The sequence below is a fragment of the Zea mays genome, chromosome 4 (genome assembly GCF_902167145.1).
Source record: "Zea mays cultivar B73 chromosome 4, Zm-B73-REFERENCE-NAM-5.0, whole genome shotgun sequence".
NCBI lineage: Eukaryota > Viridiplantae > Streptophyta > Magnoliopsida > Poales > Poaceae > Zea > Zea mays.
Window position 1 is genome coordinate 32,581,476 of NC_050099.1, and position 19,908 is coordinate 32,601,383.

Sequence of the window (19,908 nt, forward strand, 5' to 3'; positions counted from 1 at the left end):
CAATTCTGCGCCAATAAACTGCCTCCGCAACACCCCCTCCGACGGACGCGAACAGTGCCTGCTCTCCGACGCCAACGCCGCCTACCCACCTCCGACGCCAACGCCGCCTCTCCACCGACGCGAACACCGCTCCGACGCGAACGTCGCCTGCTCTCCGACGCGAACGTCGCCTCGCCGCCTCCGACACGAATGCCGCCTCGACATCGGCCCTCCAACGCGGATGACGCCACCTGCGACGCGAACGCTGCCTCACCTCACCATCGGCCCTCCTGCCACGCTGCGACGCCTCCGCAGCCGCCCAACGCCTCCGTCATTTCGTAGCTTCGACGCGAACACCGGTAGAGATTTGGTTAGATTGTCTCATCTTGGAACAAATCGGATGGCTTCAGTTTTTTATAAACAACTTTCTTCTGCTCAATTTACGGAAAACTGCATTTTTTTTAAACTGCCTGTTCTCCACTTCGTAATAGCACTTAACAATCCCTTTTTAAAGTTAGATTTTATCTCTCTACAACTCTCCTCGCTCTACAGCCAAATTCCAATTCAGTTACTGTATATCTGACAGAGGAGCTTCTTTTGGTTTCAGTTACTGCTCTGCCTTTTTTTTTTGGCATTCATATGTAATCGGAAAAAATATCATTGATCAGCATATGGGACCATGATTTCTAATTATTCATATGAAATAGGTTTTGCATTTTCTCCTAAGCTGTATGTTATTATTATGGAGATCCGAGGGATATTTTAAAGGTTTGTGTGTCGCCTCTGCACTTTTCTTTACCGTCTCGTTGAGGTTTTCTTTCTTATCTTGTTTACTGTTAAAAGGTTCAAAACGACCCGTGTCAGTGACCAACGTGAGTTCAAAGGAACGTACTGCGTTTATATCTAACCAAAATATAGCAGGTTTATCCTTCCATTACTCAATCACCAAGTGTTACCGCGTGATCGGTCCTCATACAATCACCTGGAGGCAAGCAGGAGGTGTATCCAGATGATTCCATGGACTGGCTACATAGAAATGACAACTACGTCCGAGGAAATGCATGGACCGATAATGAATCATTGATGAAATGTGTCAACCATAGGTGCCAATGTGCCATGTCAACTTTTCTAATATGAATTCCTTGTTATAGGTGGTAAATGACTCATATAATATTTTTTTCAGGACATTTGTCTTCGTCCATTGCTGGTTCTACCACGGACAAACTCATAATGAACCCAGCAAGGTGCAAAGAAGTACAAATGCAGGATAGAAGTGAGTACAAAGAGTTGAGACAAAGTGGACACATCGCCAAAACAACTGGTACGCACAATTGTTTGATGCATAATTATTATATTTGAAATATGTTCCCCGTATCCTCTTCCGTTAGCCTCTCCAAAATCTTTTATTGAATCGCAAAATATGGTCTATCAAACACCTCTCCGTGAGCTAAATATAGACCCTGACTTGGCCAAATATGCCACTCTTATTTGAATGTTGGCCTGACATAGAGTATGATATTTTGGATTGCAGCCAAGTAAGTTATGCTCCTTTATTATTTTGTAATCTTAAATTTGTTCTCTTACTTAAACTGTTTGTTTAACTTGCAGATTCTATTGCCCTATTGTTTTTTGGGCCACCTCAGCTTATATGTATTTAACATGGACACTAGAAGCATATATATAGTGACTCCATGCCTCTGCCATCATAGTTTAAGAGTAATTATCCAAGCATGTATTATATTCACAAAATATAAAATATTGCCAATAATATGAGTGCTTCCATGAAATTGGTCAATTCTACATGAAAGGACGATATTTATATGTCGCGTTGCATAGTATCAATATGGGTTCCAAGAACATTAAACTGGTATTTTTTATAACATGGAGACAACTAATTAATTTTGTCTACATATATGTAACAACGTGTTATTTTAATTTGTAAGGATTTGTCTGGCTCTCTTATTATCAACTTTATGCACGCTTGGAATGATATAAAGTTACCCTACATTTGCACCGTGAGTAACCTCATTATTCTAGTAACTTCATTATTCTAATACTTGGTCAATATCCTTCTTCTATAGTTATTTATTAATTGAGTTTAATGATATGTGATACTGAATGTGTAAAATGAGATTGTCCTTAGGACCGAATTCTTAGTAGAATTATGAAAGTACAAGGACAATAAATCTAAAGACAACATTCCAAAAAATACAAGAAATGATTAGGCACATCACATCAGAGTTTAGCTAGTTTCTGTATAGATAATATTTGTGATATTATTTGTAATGATACTTGACTTTTTCATAAACTTATTATCCTAATGTATATTCACTCTTATTTTGATTTGCCGTAGCCTTAGCAAGATTTCAAAGCTTATGATAAGGAACAAATATTCAGATTAGCATGAGGGGATTTAGGGATAGTGAGCTCTATTCTAGCCCAACCTGCTACTTTGATCATACTTATCAAGCCTATCCGGTATGGAAAACCAAGCCTATCCGGTATGAAAAACTATTCGGCAGACCATGTCTGAAAACATTCATCCAGCAGGCACGACGTCACTTAGATATGGCCCAGTGACCTGGCGTGCCATGCCCGTGTGCCACCAGACTAGTCCACCCATAATAATTACTCTATGTCCTAAATTGAAATCCATTTTATTTTTAATAGATTCATACAATAATTAATGTATATATATGGCTAAATTCGTTATCATCTATTTGAATATAGATATTAAAAACAATAGCTAAAACGACTACTATTATAAGACTGAAAGAATATCTCACAATGGGAAAAAAACATTCTGAAGTAAACAACTTTTTGGACCACAGTTCCACCGTCCAGTGACTACTCTCTTATGTACTCTGATGAATGTCTGACTAATGATAGATGGTGCAATGCTGCATAGGGCACAAATCCAAGAACACCTCGTATACAACAACCTAATAACGAATCAGCCAAAAAAAAATTAACCAGAAGACCTTATTAGTCAATCTTGAGGTCGTTGCACGATCAAAGATTGGGCGACTCTCTCTTTGATTCTTAACTCTTTCTTGTTAGTCAATCTTTAGGTTGCACCATCCAATGAATGCTGACGATGTATATGTACGTGGCGGTTAATGGATGCCCTTGGGCCGTCTTCGCATGCATGGGGGCGAGGAGATAGCTAGAGGCAAGGCGCGGGGCGGATCGGATCGGAGGTCAGAGCCTGACGAAGAAGACGGCCAGCTCCGGGCCCGTGCCGCCGCCCTGCGGCGCGATCATGTACAGCGACTCCGAGTCCCGGGACCCGACGAAGTGGTCGAAGCAGCCGCGCATGTAGGGCACCTCGTCGTCCGCTGCCGCCGCCGCAGCCGCGTCGGGCGCCGACGAAGGGGCGGCCCTCCCGGGGAGCACGCCGGCGCCCATGGAGACCGCCCGCAGCGTCTCCATCACAGCGAGGTCGTCGTCCGTGGCCTGCCTTCGCACCGCGTACCCGGTCTTCTTGCCGTTGCAGAACATGGTCCACGACGGCTCGTCCAGCAGCGGCGGCGGCGGCGCGCGGACTCCGCGCTTATTATTAGCCCGCGACGCCCCGCCTCCTCCGTCTCGGGCGGCGGCGGCTGAGGGGGCGGCCTCCAGTGCCGCGCGGCGCTCGGTTTCGAGGACGATGCGCGCGCCCGCGGGGTTGCCGAGCTCGCGCAGCAGCGCGTGCGTCTGCAGCGCCAGCTCGACGACGAGGCTCGGCAGGCACCGCGGCGTCTCCTGCAGCGCCAGCACGACGCGGCCCCTGCGGTGGCCGTAGAGCGTGCCCGTCACGCGGCGGCACGGCCGCGACGCGCCCGAGAAGGTCACGCCCCTGGGCACGGGCGGCGCGGACGACGAGGAGGACGAGGAGACGGAGAAGGACGACGACGCGGCCGCCGCCGCGATCTCGGCGGGCGTGCCGACCTGCGGCATCCGCCCGCAGCGCGGCGCCAGCGTCAGGAGGGGCAGCGCGTGCCGCAGCCTCTGGAACAGCCGGGCCGGCCGGGACGACGAGCCCGCCTGGTGCCGCCGCCGCGATGGCGGCTCCTCCAGCGTGTGGCCCGGTGTGCGGGCCTGCTGGCCGCGGACGCCGTTGTCGTCGAGGGAGGAGGCAGACGAGGACGTCGTCGACCTCCCGGTGCCGGCGGACGGCAGGCTGTCGCTGGGGCGTCCATGGGCGGGGTGGATAGCGAAGCCGCCCATAGACGCGCGCGCGACGGCCGGCGGCGAGGTGTCCGGCGACGACGAACGACCGGTGGATGCGATGGGTGACGCGCGGTGCGGTCTGGGTGGTGGCGCTAGTTATCCCCTGCACCGGGAAACGCGCGCGTGCTGGAACGGAACGGGCGGCGGTCAGGCTTTGTCGGGGTCGCCGTGCTCACCGTGCGGTGGCTGCCCGCTGCCTGCTTTCGCGGACGGCTCTTCCTTCCATTCTCCTCGTTTGTCTCGTTGTGGGATTGGAGTCGGACCACCAACACACGAGGAGAGGAGAGACATCGGCTGGGGTCCAGCAGGCCGTTTCTTTCGTTTTGTGCCCGTGCCTCGGATCCTTGGGCCTGTTTTGGACATTTACCGTTTCGGACTAAAAATATCGGTTAAACTCTAAAAAAACATACATAATGAACAAAAAATCGCAGACTTGAACCATTCATGCAAGCTTGTGTTGGCAATAACATTCGGCTAGAACTATATGTATGTTCAGCCGACACAAAACAATGTGCACACGTGGAATAAATCATACAAAGCTAGCGGAACAATCTCAAGATTGCGCTCCCCTATACATGCTCAACTCATGGATAGAATATTATAATTTTGTATCAAAAGTTATAGCTAATATTAATAAATTTTTTAGGACTAGTTTGGAAACTCCATTTTTTTAAGGGTTTTTCATTTTTTCAATGGAAAATGAACTAATTTCTCTTGATAAAATAGAAATCCCTTAGAAAAATATGGTTTCCAAACTAAGGACCTAGTCATTAGTGTCTTTTTCTATGTTAACTTTGATAATCTCTTGTCTCTCTTGCTATTGCTATTGCGTCTTAGGATGTGTCTAAAAAATTCTCGGTAGACATGTTGAAACCATCTTAACAGACATTGGATAAGTTTTTTCCCCAATTATGAAACAATAAAGAAAAAGATATTTAAAAACTTATGGGATCCTTGGTGCATGTTGATTTTACTCTTTCTCCTCTATCGATACGACTTCTCAATTCTCATTTCTCATCTAACTTGTGGTGTTGTTTATTCACTATCGGAATCGTGTTCTTTGCCGAGTGTCTAAGACACTCGGCAAAGGTTATTTTACACTCGGCAAAGATTTTATGGGCAAAGGGTTCTTTGCTGAGTACTTTTTTCGGGCACTTTACCGAGTGTCGAAAAACACTCGGCAAATTAAGAATCGAAAAAATTTAAAAAAACAGCAAAATATTTTTTTTTAAATTCTAGGAATAACTCTCCAACTCTACCTGTTACCTTACCCATTGCCTCGGTAGACATGCTGAAACCATCTTAACAGACTTTGGATAAGTTTTTTCCCCAATTATGAAACAATAAAGAAAAAGATATTTAAAAACTTATGAGATCCTTGGTGCATGTTGATTTTACTCTTTCTCCTCTATCGATACGACTTCTCAATTCTCATTTCTCATCTAACTTGTGGTGTTGTTTATTCGCTACCGGAATCGCGTTCTTTGCCGATTATTTTACACTTAGCAAAGCTTTTACCGAGTGTAACACTCGGCAAATATTTTTATCGGCAAAGGGTTCTTTGTCGAGTACTTTTTTTGGGCACTCGACAAAGACTTTGCCGAGTGTCGAAAAGCACTCGGTAAATTAAGAATCGGAAAAAATAAAAAAACAATAAAACATTTTTTAAATTCCCTAACTCTCCAACCCTACCTAACCTATACCTTACTCATTGCTCTATCATTTTTCACCATTATTTTGAATCAAATTTATATGTTTTGTAAATGGTGATTTTCGAACTCGCAACCTCTCTCTCGTGCATACCCTCCTATACCACTACACTACTACACCAATTATATCTATATTACGTTTTCATTCCCCATGTACTATAATAAACCGAGAGTAATTTGATTATTTAAGGCACTAAATGAGTTAATTTGAAAATGTGATCAACTATAAAGTTGCATAACTTTTTGAGATATACAAGTTTTATTTTAATAGTTTCTACATCCGAGACCGTTTACAAAATTTGAATTTTAAATTTGAAAACTTCACACGAATTTTTCAATGATAAGATGATTTCAAATCAAAAAAGTGTCAACTACAAAGTTTCATTACATTTCAAGACCTACAACTTTTATTTTGATGGTTTCTCCATCCGAGATAGTTTGAAAAATTCAATTTTCAAAATTCAAACATAGTTTTGCATAACAAGATGATTTCAAACCAAAACATTGTCAACTACAAAGTTTCATAACTCTTCAATACCTACAACTTTCATGTTGGTGGTTTTTTCTTTCGAAGTCGTTTTCAAAATTCAAATTTTAAACTTTTTAAATTCAGACGTAGTTTTCGTTGACAATATGACTTCAAATGAAAAAGTTGTCAATTATAAACTTCTATAACTTCTCAAGATCTATAAAGTTTATTTTGGTTGTTTGGTCATTTGTTTATCTTACATGATGGTTCTAACAATATGCACAGATTTTATACGTCTCTCTCGTAGTTTCATAAACTACGAGAGAGAGATAGGTTTTGTCGGCGTTTCGAGACAGGGGGGTCCCTAAGCCGACGAGTGAGTGTGCTGCGTGCCCCAGCCCAGATGGGTCGAGCGCGTGGGCGAGCGCGAAGGGGGGAGAGGCGAGGTGGCCGGAGTCGAGTGTGAGAGAGGTGGAAGTCCCGCGGCCTTCGTGTTCGTCCCGCGCCCAGGTCAGGTGCGCTTGCAGTAGGGGGGTTACAAGCGTCCACGCGGGTGAGGGAAGCGAGCGGCCCCAAGAGAGCGCCTGTCCCGTCCTCGGTCCCGCGCGGCCAACCTTCTCTGAGAAGGCCTTGGTCCTCCCTTTTATAGTCGTAAGGAGAGGATCCAGGTGTACAATGGGGGGTGTAGCAGAGTGCTACGTGTCTAGCGGAGGGAGAGCTAGCGCCCTAGGTACATGCCAATGTGGCAGCCGGAGAGATCTGGGCACCCTGCTGGCGTGATGTCGTGGCTGTCGGAGGTGCGGCGGAGCCTGGCGGAGGGACAGCTGTTGGAGCGGTCGAGTCCCTGCTGACGTCGTCCTGCTTCCGTAAGAGAGCTGGGGGCCGCCGTCGTCATAGAGCTTGTGGAGCGCCATCATTGCCCCTCCGGCGGAGCTGGCCGGATGGGACGCCGGTCTTGTTCTCCGTGACCCGAGTCGATTCGGGGTAGGATGATGATGGCGCCTCCTGTTGACGTGGCGGTCTGTGCCCTAGGCAGGGCGACATGGGGGTTCCTCCGAAGCCGAGGTTGAGTCTGCCTTCTGTTGCCGTGGCCGAGCCCGAGCCAAGGGGTCGGGCGAGGCGGAAGTCGTTCGGCCGAGGCCAGGGCGGAGTCCGAGCCCTGGGGTCGGGCGAAGCGGAGTTCCGTCGTCTTCCGGGTGTTAGCCCGAGTCCGAGCCCTGGGGTCGGGCGGAGCGGAGTTCGCCGTCTTCCGGGTCTTAGCCCGAGTCCGAGCCCTGGGGTCGGGCGGAGCGGAGTTCGCCGTCTTTCGGGTCTTAGCCCGAGTCCGAGCCCTGGGGTCGGGCGGAGCGGAGTTCGCCGTCTTCCGGGTCTTAGCCCGAGTCCGAGCCCTGGGGTCGGGCGGAGCGGAGTTCGCCGTCTTCCGGGTCTTAGCCCGAGTCCGAGCCCTGGGGTCGGGCGGGGCGGAGTTCGCCGTGGCGCCTTTGGCAAGGCCTGACTGCCTGTCAGACTCACTCTGTCGAGTGGCACTGCAGTCGGAGTGGCGCAGGCGGTGCTGTCCTTCTGTCAGACTGGCCAGTGGAGCGGTGGAGTGACGGCGGTCACTTCGGCTCTGCCGGGGGCGCGTGTCAGGATAAAGGTGTAAGGCCACCTTTGCGTTAAATGCCCCTGCAATTTGGTCAGTCGGTGTGGCGATTTAGTCAAGGTTGCTTCTGAGCGAAGCCAAGGCCTCGGGCGAGCCGGTGATGTGTCCGCCATAAAAAGGGGGCCTCGGGCGAGACGGAAGTCTCTCGAGGTCGGCTGCCCTTGGCCGAGGCTAGGCTCGGGTGAAGCGTGATCGAGTCACTCGTGTGGACTAATCCCTGACTTAATCGTACCCATCAGGCCTTTGCAGCTTTATGCTGATGGGGGTTACCAGCTGAGAATTAGGCGTCTTGAGGGTACCCCTAATTATGGTCCCCGACAGTAGCCCCCGAGCCTCGAAGGGAGTGTTAGCACTCGCTTGGAGGCTTTTGTCGCACTTTTTTGCAAGGGGACCAGCCTTTCTCGGTTGCATTTCGTTCCGGTGGGTGCGCGCGAGCGCACCCGCCGGGTGTAGCCCCCGAGGCCTCGGAGGAGTGGTTACACTCCTTCGAGGTCTTAATACTTCGCTTAACGCTTCGGCTGGTCTGGTCGTTCCCTCATGCGAACTGGCCGTAGCCCGGGTGCACGGTCAGGGCCCAAGCTCTCGGGCTGGTATGTTGACGCTGTCAACGATTTAGCCGGAGCCGGTTTTTGCGAGAGCAGCCCCCGAGCCTCTGCACAGGGCGAGAGGACGATCAGGGACAGACTCGACTTTTTACATACGCCCCTACGTCGCCTTTCCGCAAGGAGGAGGGGGGGGAGTGCGCCATGTTGCCCTCGATGGGCACCGAACATGGTGTCTCCGGTGAGCTGCAAGCGGGTAATCCGAGTGGACGTCCGTGCCCCGTTCGTTGGGGGTCGGCTAGGGGCCCAGAGGCACGCCCAAAAGTACCTGCGGGTGATTTGCCGGACCCGGTCCCCTGGCGACGGGGTCCGAGGGCTCGATGCCTCCCTCCGATGGGATTCCGTTACAAGATCGTTCCCGCTGGTCTCGGAAATGTCCTAGGGTACCTCGGGAGCGCAGCCCGAGCCTCGGTTATGTATCGAACGTACCCCTGGTCATCCCTCGCTCGGTGTCTGAGGCGACTGTGAACCCTTCGGGGGCCAGCCTTCGAACCCCTGATCAGTAATGGGCGCGGAGCCCGAGTAGCCTGAGGCGGCCATGGAGCCCTTCGGGGGGCTGGCCTTCGAACCCCTGACCAGTAGTGGGTGTCGGGCCCACGCGATCTGAGGCGACTGTTGAACCCTTCGGAGGGCCAGCCTTCGAACCCCTGATCAGTAATGGGGGGCTCGGAGCCCGGTTCCTTCGCGGAGAAGGATCCCTTTCGGGGTATCCCCCTTTCCCGGTCCCTGTTGCAAGAGATAGAGAAAGAGGAAAACGGAAAAGGATACGAAATCGGACGACGTGGCGTACCTTTTCTGACGCGGTTATTACGGCGAAGGTGAAGCGTCGCGCGCTCCTCCTGCCAGAGGCGCCGCGTGTCCCGCCGCGGAGTTAATGCGACGGGGCGAGTGGTTGGCGGGGCGGCCGTTGCGCGCGTGCGATCCGTTCGAGGAACGGGTCACGGGTGCACCGTCTCCACGCCTTGAGAGGAGGCTCTCTTGCTGTCCCAGGATGGGACGTGAGCCTGGCTGACGACGTGACCGCTACGCCCGCTCGCCTGCCACCGCTATTACTGCCGGCCCACTTTCGGTCGCTTTGACCGACGCGCCAGTCTGGCGCTGTTGGGTCGCCTCGAGTCGTGGCATAGGCTTCGCAACCGAAGAGGCGCGATGGTGGCACAAGTGGCGGTGCGGTTGCTTGCATGCAGCAACTGGCGCGCCAGTTGCTCGACGCGTGGGCCTGGGTTCCCAAGCTGGCGTGTCAGAAGTCGGAGAAGCGCGTTCATCTGGCGCGGTTGCATGTCGCCTGCATGGCTGCCCGCCCCTTCTGCCCGTTGGTCTGGGCGAAAATGGGGGGTCGCTTGTAACCGCTGGACGGTCGTGCGCACCACGCGCGGCGGTTTGGCTTCTTCTGCCCTGAGCCGGCTTGCATGACATGCGGGACCCAGCCCCTGAGTCGCAGGGGAGGGCCTTGGAGCGTGTTGGAGAAGACTCAGCCCGTGGCGCCTGGGGGCGCACGTAGGGAGAGTTGCCTTTAAAAGGAGGGAGACTCCTTTCGGAAGGCAACCATGTCTTCTTCCTCCCTTAAGCGTCGTGTCTTCCCATCTTCCAAGCCCCGGATGGGGGGTATCCGCCGCCTTTCCGCCTCCTCGTTGGAGGAACGCAACTCCATGGGAGTTGGTACCTCTCAGCCATCGTTCGGCTTCAAGGATTTTCATCACGCAGCCCGGTCGCACCCCTTCACCGGCGGTCACCCAAGATGGCGACCTCCAGCTTGATGGTGGGGGAAAGCGAGCCGGGCTGCGGCCTCTGCCCCTTCCTCAGCCTCAAGGATTTTCATCACCAAGGCTGGGGAGGGGAGAGTGCCGAGTTGGGGTCGGCCCCTGCGTGGGCGGTGGCCCGCTCCTTCACTCAGTGATGGGGGGAGAAGCGGGCATTGCCCGTGGCGTAAGGCAGCTGCAGCGTGCCCGGTCTTCAGCCGCGAGTGGCTTCGGGGCCGCTCGCGGCGCCGGCGTCCGCCACGGCAGCTGGAAGAGGTTCTTCCGCCGGCGCGGCGACCGGGACCGGCCACGGGCTGACCTCCAACTTCTCGGCCTTCTGCCCGTCCTTGCCTCACAAGTTTTGGCATGGGCGGGGGCCCCCTGGCAGCGGCATCGACCCTGAGGTCAGTGCTGCCGCTGTTCGGCCCCCCGGAGCAGAAGTCGTCGTTGTCGCCACTGCCGGAGCAGGTGACGGCGCGCCGTTCGCCGGCCCTCCGTTGCTCCGCAGACCTTCCCCCTCGGAGTGGGGTCGTTCGTGCCTGCGGAGGGGGAACCGGAGTTCCGTTCGTAATGGCACTTCGAATGCCAGTGTTTTTTGTTCATTGCGGCTGTCGGGGCCTGAACATGTATGTAATTTCGGCACGGAGCCGTGTTTTTTCCTCATTTTCGAGCACTAAGTCTCGCCTGTTGATTATCTGAACCGCTTTACCAAGCATGAGTCGCCCCGTGTCAAGGTGACGGGTGAGGTATCCGTATCCCGGAGGCGTAGGAATCCCTCGGCCCGTTCGGCCTTGTTGTCTGGGGCTCTTCTAGCTTAGTTAAAGAGACCCCTCGGCCGCCCTTCGGTGGACCGAGGCCAGGGGTAGCGATATCAGTATGAACAGAGGCAGAGTTGGCTCGAGAATGGGAACCTGGTTGGCCGGAGCCTAGCCGTGTTGTCCGTCAGCGGAGCCGACGCCAAAGTCGATCAGTCGAGGCCTCGGGTCGGGCTGGCGCCCTTGGAAGCCGGTTGACCGAGGCCCCAGGGGTAACCGGTTGAGCCGCCTGCTCGGGCCGGATTCCCAGAGGAGTCCCTGGACCGCGTCGCCGCCCGAGGCTGGGTCGGGCTTTGCTGAAGACGTCGTCGATGCCGAGGGTGCTACGGCTCCCTTCAGCGTGAAGACCCGAGCCTGCAGGATCAGATCATCTTGTAGCGTGTGCTTTCTGCGGCCGCCGAGGCCAGAAGAACACACCCTCGCTGCGCTTGCGAAGCCGCCGTCTTTTTCCCTCTTGTTTCGAGCATCTGGACTCTGTCGGTAACAGGGATGTTTGTGTGAGCGAGAGTTGCTTTTCGCGGAAGGGACGAGTGAGGTATCCGTATCCCAGAGGCGTGGGAATCCCTCGGCTCGGTCGGCCTTGCCGCTTACGCGTACTTTCACCCGTCCATGAGGCCCTGTCCCCGACTTAGTCGAGAAAGCTTGAAGGACTGCTTCGGCAGGAGAGCTTCCGAACGTGATGACTTGTTCGGTCCACGGAGTCGCTTTATCCGAGCGCAAGTTACTTATCGCAGAAGGTGATGAGTGAGGTATCCGTATCCCGGAGGCGTAGGAGCCCCTCGGCTCGGTCAGCCTTGGCTGCTTACGTGTACCTCGTCGTTTCCAGGATCCGCTTTCCGAAGTAGTCAAGAAGCACGAAAGAAATCCTGCTAAAAAGAGATCCTTTTTCGAGGAAAAATTCGACGCAGAGGGGGTCTCCCCCCTTTTAGCCCCCGAGGGAGGGTCGGGCTTTGCCGAGGCTAGGCCGACCCTTCCTTGACGACTAAACTTTGCGTAGGTGCGAGGTATATGAACAACTTGAAAACATCTTAAGGGTAGAAGCGACGTAGCTGTTTGATATTCCAAGCGTTGTCGTAGATCTCGCCTTGATTGTTGGCCAGCTTGTATGTTCCGGGCTTCAGAACTTTGGCGATGACGAATGGCCCTTCCCAGGGGGGCGTGAGCTTGTGCCTCCCTCGGGCGTCTTGCCGCAGCCGAAGCACCAGGTCGCCCACCTGGAGTTCTCGGGACCGGACCCCTCGGGCGTGGTAGCGTCGCAGGGACTGTTGGTACCGCGCCGAGTGTAGTAAGGCCCTGTCCCGAGCTTCCTCCAGCTGGTCCAGCGATTCCTCTCGGCTAGCTTGGTTGCTTTGTTCGGTGTAGGCCCTCGCCCTCGGGGAGCCGTATTCCAGGTCAGTGGGCAAGATAGCTTCAGCCCCGTAGACCAGGAAAAACGGCGTGAAGCCCGTGGCACGACTCGGCGTCGTCCTTAGGCTCCAGACCACCGAGGGGAGTTCCTTCATCCATCGCTTGCCGAACTTGTTGAGGTCGTTGTAGATCCGAGGCTTGAGCCCTTGTAGAATCATGCCGTTGGCACGCTCTACTTGCCCATTCGACATGGGATGAGCCACGGCGGCCCAGTCCACCCGGATATGGTGATCCTCGCAAAAATCCAAGAATTTTTTGCCGGTGAACTGGGTGCTGTTGTCGGTGATGATGGAGTTCGGGACCCCGAAGCGATGGATGATGTTGGTGAAGAATGCCACCGCCTGCTCGGACCTGATGATGTTCAGAGGTCGGACCTCGAACCACTTGGAGAATTTGTCGATGGCGACCAGCAGGTGCGTGTAGCCCCCGGGCGCCTTCTGCAAGGGACCGACGAGGTCCAGACCCCATACAGCGAAGGGCCAGGTGATGGGTATTGTCTGCAGAGCCTGAGCGGGCAGGTGCGTCCGCTTCGCATAGAATTGGCACCCTTCGCAGGTGCGGACAATTCTAGTGGCGTCAGCCACTGCCGTTGGCCAGTAGAAGCCTTGCCGGAAAGCATTTCCGACAAGGGCTCGGGGCGCTGCGTGGTGGCCGCAAGCCCCCGAGTGTACTTCTTGCAGCAGTTCCCGACCTTTGGCGATGGAGATGCATCGCTGGAGGATGCCCGAGGGGCTGCGATGGTAGAGCTCCTCTTCGTCGCCCAGCAAGACGAATGACTTGGCGCGTCGCGCTACCCGCCGAGCCTCGACTTGGTCGAGGGGTAGCTCTCCTCGACGGAGATATTGCAGGTACGGGGCCTGCCAATCTTGATCTGGTGTGGCCCCGCTCTGCCCTTCCTCGACGTTCAGTGCCCCGCCCTCGGGGGCCGAGGGTACCTCGGGCTGGGCCGAGGGTGCCTCGGGCTGAGCCGAGGGTACCTCGGGCTGAGCCGAGGGTACCTCGGGCTCGGGCGCGTCGTCGAGCTTGACGGAGGGTTGATGCAGATCCCGGGAGAAGACGTCCGGGGGGACTGTCGTTCGCCCCGAGGCTATCTTAGCCAGCTCGTCTGCGGTTTCGTTGTAGCGCCGAGCGATGTGGTTGAGCTCGAGCCCGAAGAACTTGTCTTCCAGGCGCCGAACCTCGTCGCAGTAGGCCTCCATCTTCGGGTCGCGGCAGTGGGAGTTCTTCATGACTTGGTCGATGACGAGCTGCGAATCACCGCGGGCGTCGAGGCGTCTGACCCCTAGCTCGATGGCGATCCGCAATCCGTTGACCAGAGCTTCGTACTCGGCCACATTGTTGGACGCCGGGAAGTGGAGGCGCAGCACGTAGCGCAAGTGCTTTCCGAGGGGCGAGATGAAGAGCAGGCCCGCGCCGGCCCCCGTCTTCATCAGCGACCCGTCGAAAAACATGGTCCAGAGCTCCGGTTGGATCGGAGTCGTTGGCAGCTGGGTGTCGACCCATTCGGCCACGAAATCCGCCAACACCTGGGACTTGATGGCCTTCCGAGGGGCGAACGAGATCGTTTCGCCCATGATTTCCACCGCCCACTTCGCGATCCTGCCCTAGGCCTCTCGGCACTGGATGATCTCCCCCAGGGGGAAGGATGACACCACAGTTACCGGATGAGACTCGAAGTAGTGTCGCAGCTTCCGCCTTGTCAGGATCACAGCATACAGCAGCTTTTGAACTTGTGGGTAGCGGATCTTAGTCTCGGACAGCACTTCGCTGATGAAGTAGACCGGCCTCTGAACGGGCAATGTATGCCCTTCCTCTTGCCTTTCGACCACAATCGCGGCGCTAACCACCTGAGTGGTCGCGGCGACGTAGACCAAGAGGGCTTCTCCGTCCGCCGGCGGCACCAAGACAGGCGCCTTTGTAAGGAGCGCCTTCAGGTTGCCGAGGGCTTCCTCGGCCTCAGGGGTCCAAGCGAAACACTCGGATTTCCTTAAGAGGCGGTACAGAGGCAGACCTCTTTCGCCGAGGCGTGAGATGAAGCGGCTCAGGGCCGCGAGGCATCCCATGACCCTCTGTACCCCTTTTAAGTCCTTGATGGGTCCCATGCTGGTGATGGCCGCAATCTTCTCCGGGTTGGCTTCGATGCCTCGCTCGGAGACGATGAACCCTAGGAGCATGCCTCGGGGCACCCTGAAGACACACTTCTCAGGATTAAGCTTGACTCCTTTCGCCTTGAGACACCGGAATGTCACTTCAAGGTCGGAGAGGAGGTCGAAAGCCTTCCGCGTCTTGACTACGATGTCATCGACGTAGGCCTCGACTGTGCGACCGATGTGTTCGCCGAACACATGGTTCATGCACCGCTGGTACGTCGCGCCCGCATTCCTCAAACCGAATGGCATGGTGACATAGCAGTACATGCCGAACGGCGTGATGAAAGAAGTCGCGAGCTGGTCGGACTCTTTCATCCGGATCTGGTGATACCCTGAGTAGGCATCGAGGAAGGACAGGGTTTCGCACCCAGCGGTGGAATCCACGATTTGGTCGATGCGAGGCAGAGGGTAGGGAACCTTCGGACATGCTTTTGTTGAGACCAGTGTAGTCTACACACATCCGCCATTTCCCCCCTTTCTTCCTCACAAGCACAGGGTTGGCAAGCCATTCGGGATGGAATACCTCTTTGATGAACCCCGCTTCCATTAGCTTGTGGATCTCTTCGCCAATCACTCTGCGCTTCTCCTCGTCGAATCGGCGCAGAGGCTGCCTGACGGGCCGGGCTCCGGCCCGAATATCCAGCGAGTGCTCGGCGACATCCCTCGGTATGCCGGGCATGTCCGAGGGACTCCACGCAAAGACGTCGGCGTTTGCGCGGAGAAAGTCGACGAGCACTGCTTCCTATTTGGGGTCGAGCCCGGAACCGATCCGGACCTGCTTGGTGGTGTCGCCACTGGGGTCGAGGGGGACGGCCTTGACCGTCTCCGCTGGCTCGAAGTTGCCGGCATGGCGCTTCACGTCTGGCACCTCCTTGGAGAGGTTCTCCAGGTCGGCGATGAGGGCCTCGGACTCGGCGAGGGCCTCGGCGTATTCCACGCACTCCACGTCGCATTCGAACGCGTGTTTGTACGTGGGGCCGACGGTGATGACCTCGTTGGGGCCCGGCATCTTGAGCTTCAGGTAGGTGTAGTTGGGGACGGCCATGAACTTCTCGTAGCATGGCCTCCCTAGCACGGCGTGGTAGGTTCCTCAGAACCCGACCACTTCGAACGTCAGGGTCTCCCTTCGGAAGTTGGAGGGTGTCCCGAAGCAGACGGGGAGGTCGAGTCGCCCGAGGGGCTGGACGCGCTTCCCAGGGATGATCCCGTGGAAGGGCGCAGCGCCTGCTCGGACGGAGGACAGATCGACGCGCAGGAGCTTGAGGGTCTCGGCGTAAATGATGTTGAGGCAGCTGCCCCCATCCATCAGAACCTTGGTGAGCCTGACATCGCCGACAACGGGGTCGACGACGAGCGGGTATTTCCCCGGGCTCGGCACATGGTCGGGGTGGTCGGCATGGTCGAAAGTGATGGGCTTGTCGGACCAGTCTAGGTAGACTGGCGCCGCCACCTTCACCGAGCAGACCTCCCGGCGCTCTTGCTTGCGGTGCCGAGCCGAGGTATTCGCCGCATGCCCTCCATAGATCATGAAGCAGTCGCGGACTTCGGGGAACTCTCCTGCTGGGTGATCTTCGTTCTTGTCGTCGTCGCGGGCCCTGCCACCCTCGGCGGGTGGCCCGGCCCTGTGGAAGTGACGCCGAAGCATAACGCACTCCTCGAGGGTGTGCTTGACGGGCCCCTGATGGTAGGGGCACGGCTCCTTGAGCATCTTGTCGAAGAGGTTTGCACCTCCAGGGGGCTTCCGAGGGTTCTTATACTCGGCGGCGGCGACAAGGTCCGCGTCAGCGGCGTCGCGTTTCGATTGCGACTTCTTCTTGCCTTTCTTCTTGGCGCCGCGCGGAGCAGACGCCTCGGGGGCTTCTTCCGATGGGCGGCCCTGGGGCTGCTTGTCCTTTCGGAAGATAGCCTCGACCGCCACCTGGCTAGAGGCGAACTTGGTGGCGATGTCCATCAGCTCGCTCGCCCTGGTGGGGGTTTTGCGACCCAGCTTGCTCACCAGGTCGCGGCAAGTGGTGCCGGCGAGGAACGCGCTGATGACATCCGAGTCGGTGATGTTGGGCAGCTCGGTGCGCTGCTTCGAGAATCGCCGGATGTAGTCCCGGAGCGACTCCCCCGGCTGTTGCCGGCAGCTTCGAAGGTCCCAGGAATTCCCGGGGCGCACGTATGTGCCCTGGAAATTGCCAGCGAAGGCTTGGACCAAGTCGTCCCAATTGGAGATCTGCCCCGATGGCAGGTGCTCCAACCAGGCGCGAGCAGTGTCGAAGAGGAACAGGGGGAGGTTACGGATGATGAGGTTGTCGTCGTCCGTTCCACCCAGTTGGCAGGCAAGGCGGTAGTCCGCGAGCCACAGTTCCGGTCTCGTTTCCCCCGAGTACTTCGTGATAGTAGTCGGGGGTCGGAACCGGGTCGGGAATGGCGCCCGTCGGATGGCCCGACTGAAGGCCTGCGGACCGGGTGGTTCGGGCGAGGGACTCCGATCCTCCCCGCTGTCGTAGCGCCCCCCACGCCTGGGGTGGTAGCCTCGGCGCACCCTTTCGTCGAGGTGAGCCCGACGGTCGCGTCGATGGTGCTCGTTGCCGAGGTGGCCCGGGGCCGCAGGCGCGGTGTTGCGCGTGCGCCCGGTGTAGACCGAGGCTTCCCGCATGAATCGGGAAGTCGCGGCATGAGGTTCCGAGGGATATCCTTGCCTTCGGGATGCAGTGCTCTCGGCCCGCCGGGCCGCAGCGCCTTCCAGGAGATTCTTGAGTTCTCCCTGGATTCGCCGACCCTCGGTGGTTGACGGCTCCGGCATCGCGCGGATGAGCATTGCTGCGGTTGCCAGGTTCTGACCAACCCCGCTGGATGCGGGCGGCGGCCTGATCCTGACATCGTTGGCGACGCGGTGCTGGAGACCTTGGGGCAGATGACGTATTTCTCCGGCCAGGGGTTGGCCCACCCATGCATGTCCGACGTCCCGACGGATCGGCTCAAGCGCTCCTGTTCCCTCGTTGAGCCTGGCCTGCGCCTCGCGGACTTGCTCGAGTTGTGGGTCGTAACCCCCCGCCGGAGCGGGGACCACAGCTAGCTCCCGTGGGATGTCGGCGCGAGGCACCGGCCTAGGGAGATCACCGTCCTCCGGCATGCCAAGATGGTTGCCTTCGGAGGGATCCCCTAGCTCGATGTGGAAACATTCGCGGCTTGGGCCGCAGCTCTCGTCGCCAAGGCTGCGGCTTCCATCGGAACAGTCGGATAGGCAGTAGTCACATGCGGTCATGAAGTCCCGCACGGCACTGGGGTTGCCAAGTCCGGAGAAATCCCAACCTATGCTGGGATCGTCATCTTCCTCGGACCCAGAGGGCCCGTAGGTCGAGACGTCCGTCAGTCGGTCCCAAGGCGACCGCATACGGAACCTCAGTGGGGTTGCACTCGCCTCAATGAGAGCGCCCGCCAAAACGAGGTCGTTTGGCGGGTTGAGGCCGAGTCGAAATAACGCAAGATGGGAGTTAGTCGGTACCTTTTGGTCGACGAGGAGCGACGTAGTCACATCGGGGACTGGTTGCACCGTCATCTCTGGTTCGAGGGCGACGTCCTGCAGGCTTTCCGCGAGCGCGCCGGCGTCGTCTTCTTGCTCGGGGTCAGCGTGCCGCGGGGGGGACGACGCTTGCCTCCGTCTTGAACGCGAGGTCGACGTCCGGCGTGCCTTCCGTCGGGGCGTCGGGGGCGTCGATTCGCTCGACGGCCGACGAAGCGCGGCCTCCCGCCTGGCCTTGACGGCCCCGCCTCCTCCTCCGTTGGCGGGGGAGAGAACGGAGCGAGCCCGAATGTTGCTCTTCCACCACGCGGGGAAGACGTCGTCGATTCCGCCGCCGGCGGGCGGGTTGTCGGCCGCCATTGTCGTAGTCGCGCGGCGGTGGAAGAAGTATCATGTCGTAGCTGCCGTCGAAGGACATGAACTCAAGAGTCCCGAAACGAAGCACCGTCCCGGGCCGGAGAGGTTGCTGGAGACTGCCCATCTGGAGCTTGACGGGGAGCTGTTCGTCAGCACGCAGCAGGCCCCTACCTGGCGCGCCAACTGTCGGCGTTTCGAGACAGGGGGGTCCCTAAGCCGACGAGTGAGTGTGCTGTGTGCCCCAGCCCAGATGGGTCGAGCGCGTGGGCGAGCGCGAAGGGGGGAGAGGCGAGGTGGCCGGAGTCGAGTGTGAGAGAGGTGGAAGTCACGCGGCCTTCGTGTTCGTCCCGCGCCCAGGTCAGGTGCGCTTGCAGTAGGGGGGTTACAAGCGTCCACGCGGGTGAGGGAAGCGAGCGGCCCCAAGAGAGCGCCTGTCCCGTCCTCGGTCCCGCGCGGCCAACCTTCTCTGAGAAGGCCCTGGTCCTCCCTTTTATAGTCGTAAGGAGAGGATCCAGGTGTACAATGGGGGGTGTAGCAGAGTGCTACGTGTCTAGCGGAGGGAGAGCTAGCGCCCTAGGTACATGCCAATGTGGCAGCCGGAGAGATCTGGGCACCCTGCTGGCGTGATGTCGTGGCTGTCGGAGGTGCGGCGGAGCCTGGCGGAGGGACAGCTGTTGGAGCGGTCGAGTCCCTGCTGACGTCGTCCTGCTTCCGTAAGAGAGCTGGGGGCCGCCGTCGTCATAGAGCTTGTGGAGCGCCATCATTGCCCCTCCGGCGGAGCTGGCCGGATGGGACGCCGGTCTTGTTCTCCGTGACCCGAGTCGATTCGGGGTAGGATGATGATGGCGCCTCCTGTTGACGTGGCGGTCTGTGCCCTAGGCAGGGCGACGTGGGGGTTCCTCCGAAGCCGAGGTTGAGTCTGCCTTCTGTTGCCGTGGCCGAGCCCGAGCCAAGGGGTCGGGCGAGGCGGAAGTCGTTCGGCCGAGGCCAGGGCGGAGTCCGAGCCCTGGGGTCGGGCGAAGCGGAGTTCCGTCGTCTTCCGGGTGTTAGCCCGAGTCCGAGCCCTGGGGTCGGGCGGAGCGGAGTTCGCCGTCTTCCGGGTCTTAGCCCGAGTCCGAGCCCTGGGGTCGGGCGGAGCGGAGTTCGCCGTCTTTCGGGTCTTAGCCCGAGTCCGAGCCCTGGGGTCGGGCGGAGCGGAGTTCGCCGTCTTCCGGATCTTAGCCCGAGTCCGAGCCCTGGGGTCGGGCGGAGCGGAGTTCGCCGTCTTCCGGGTCTTAGCCCGAGTCCGAGCCCTGGGGTCGGGCGGAGCGGAGTTC

At 56.9% G+C, this 19,908-nt stretch overlaps 1 protein-coding gene across 1 annotated transcript; it reads right to left on the reverse strand.

Moving 5' to 3' along the window:
- Positions 1-2,688: 2,688 nt before the first annotated feature.
- Positions 2,689-4,487, reverse strand: LOC100283757 (plant-specific domain TIGR01570 family protein). The gene has a single exon (NM_001156656.2). The coding sequence runs from the start codon at positions 4,186-4,188 to the stop codon at positions 3,181-3,183; it is 1,008 nt and encodes a 335-aa protein (NP_001150128.1). The 5' UTR covers positions 4,189-4,487; the 3' UTR covers positions 2,689-3,180.
- Positions 4,488-19,908: the final 15,421 nt, after the last annotated feature.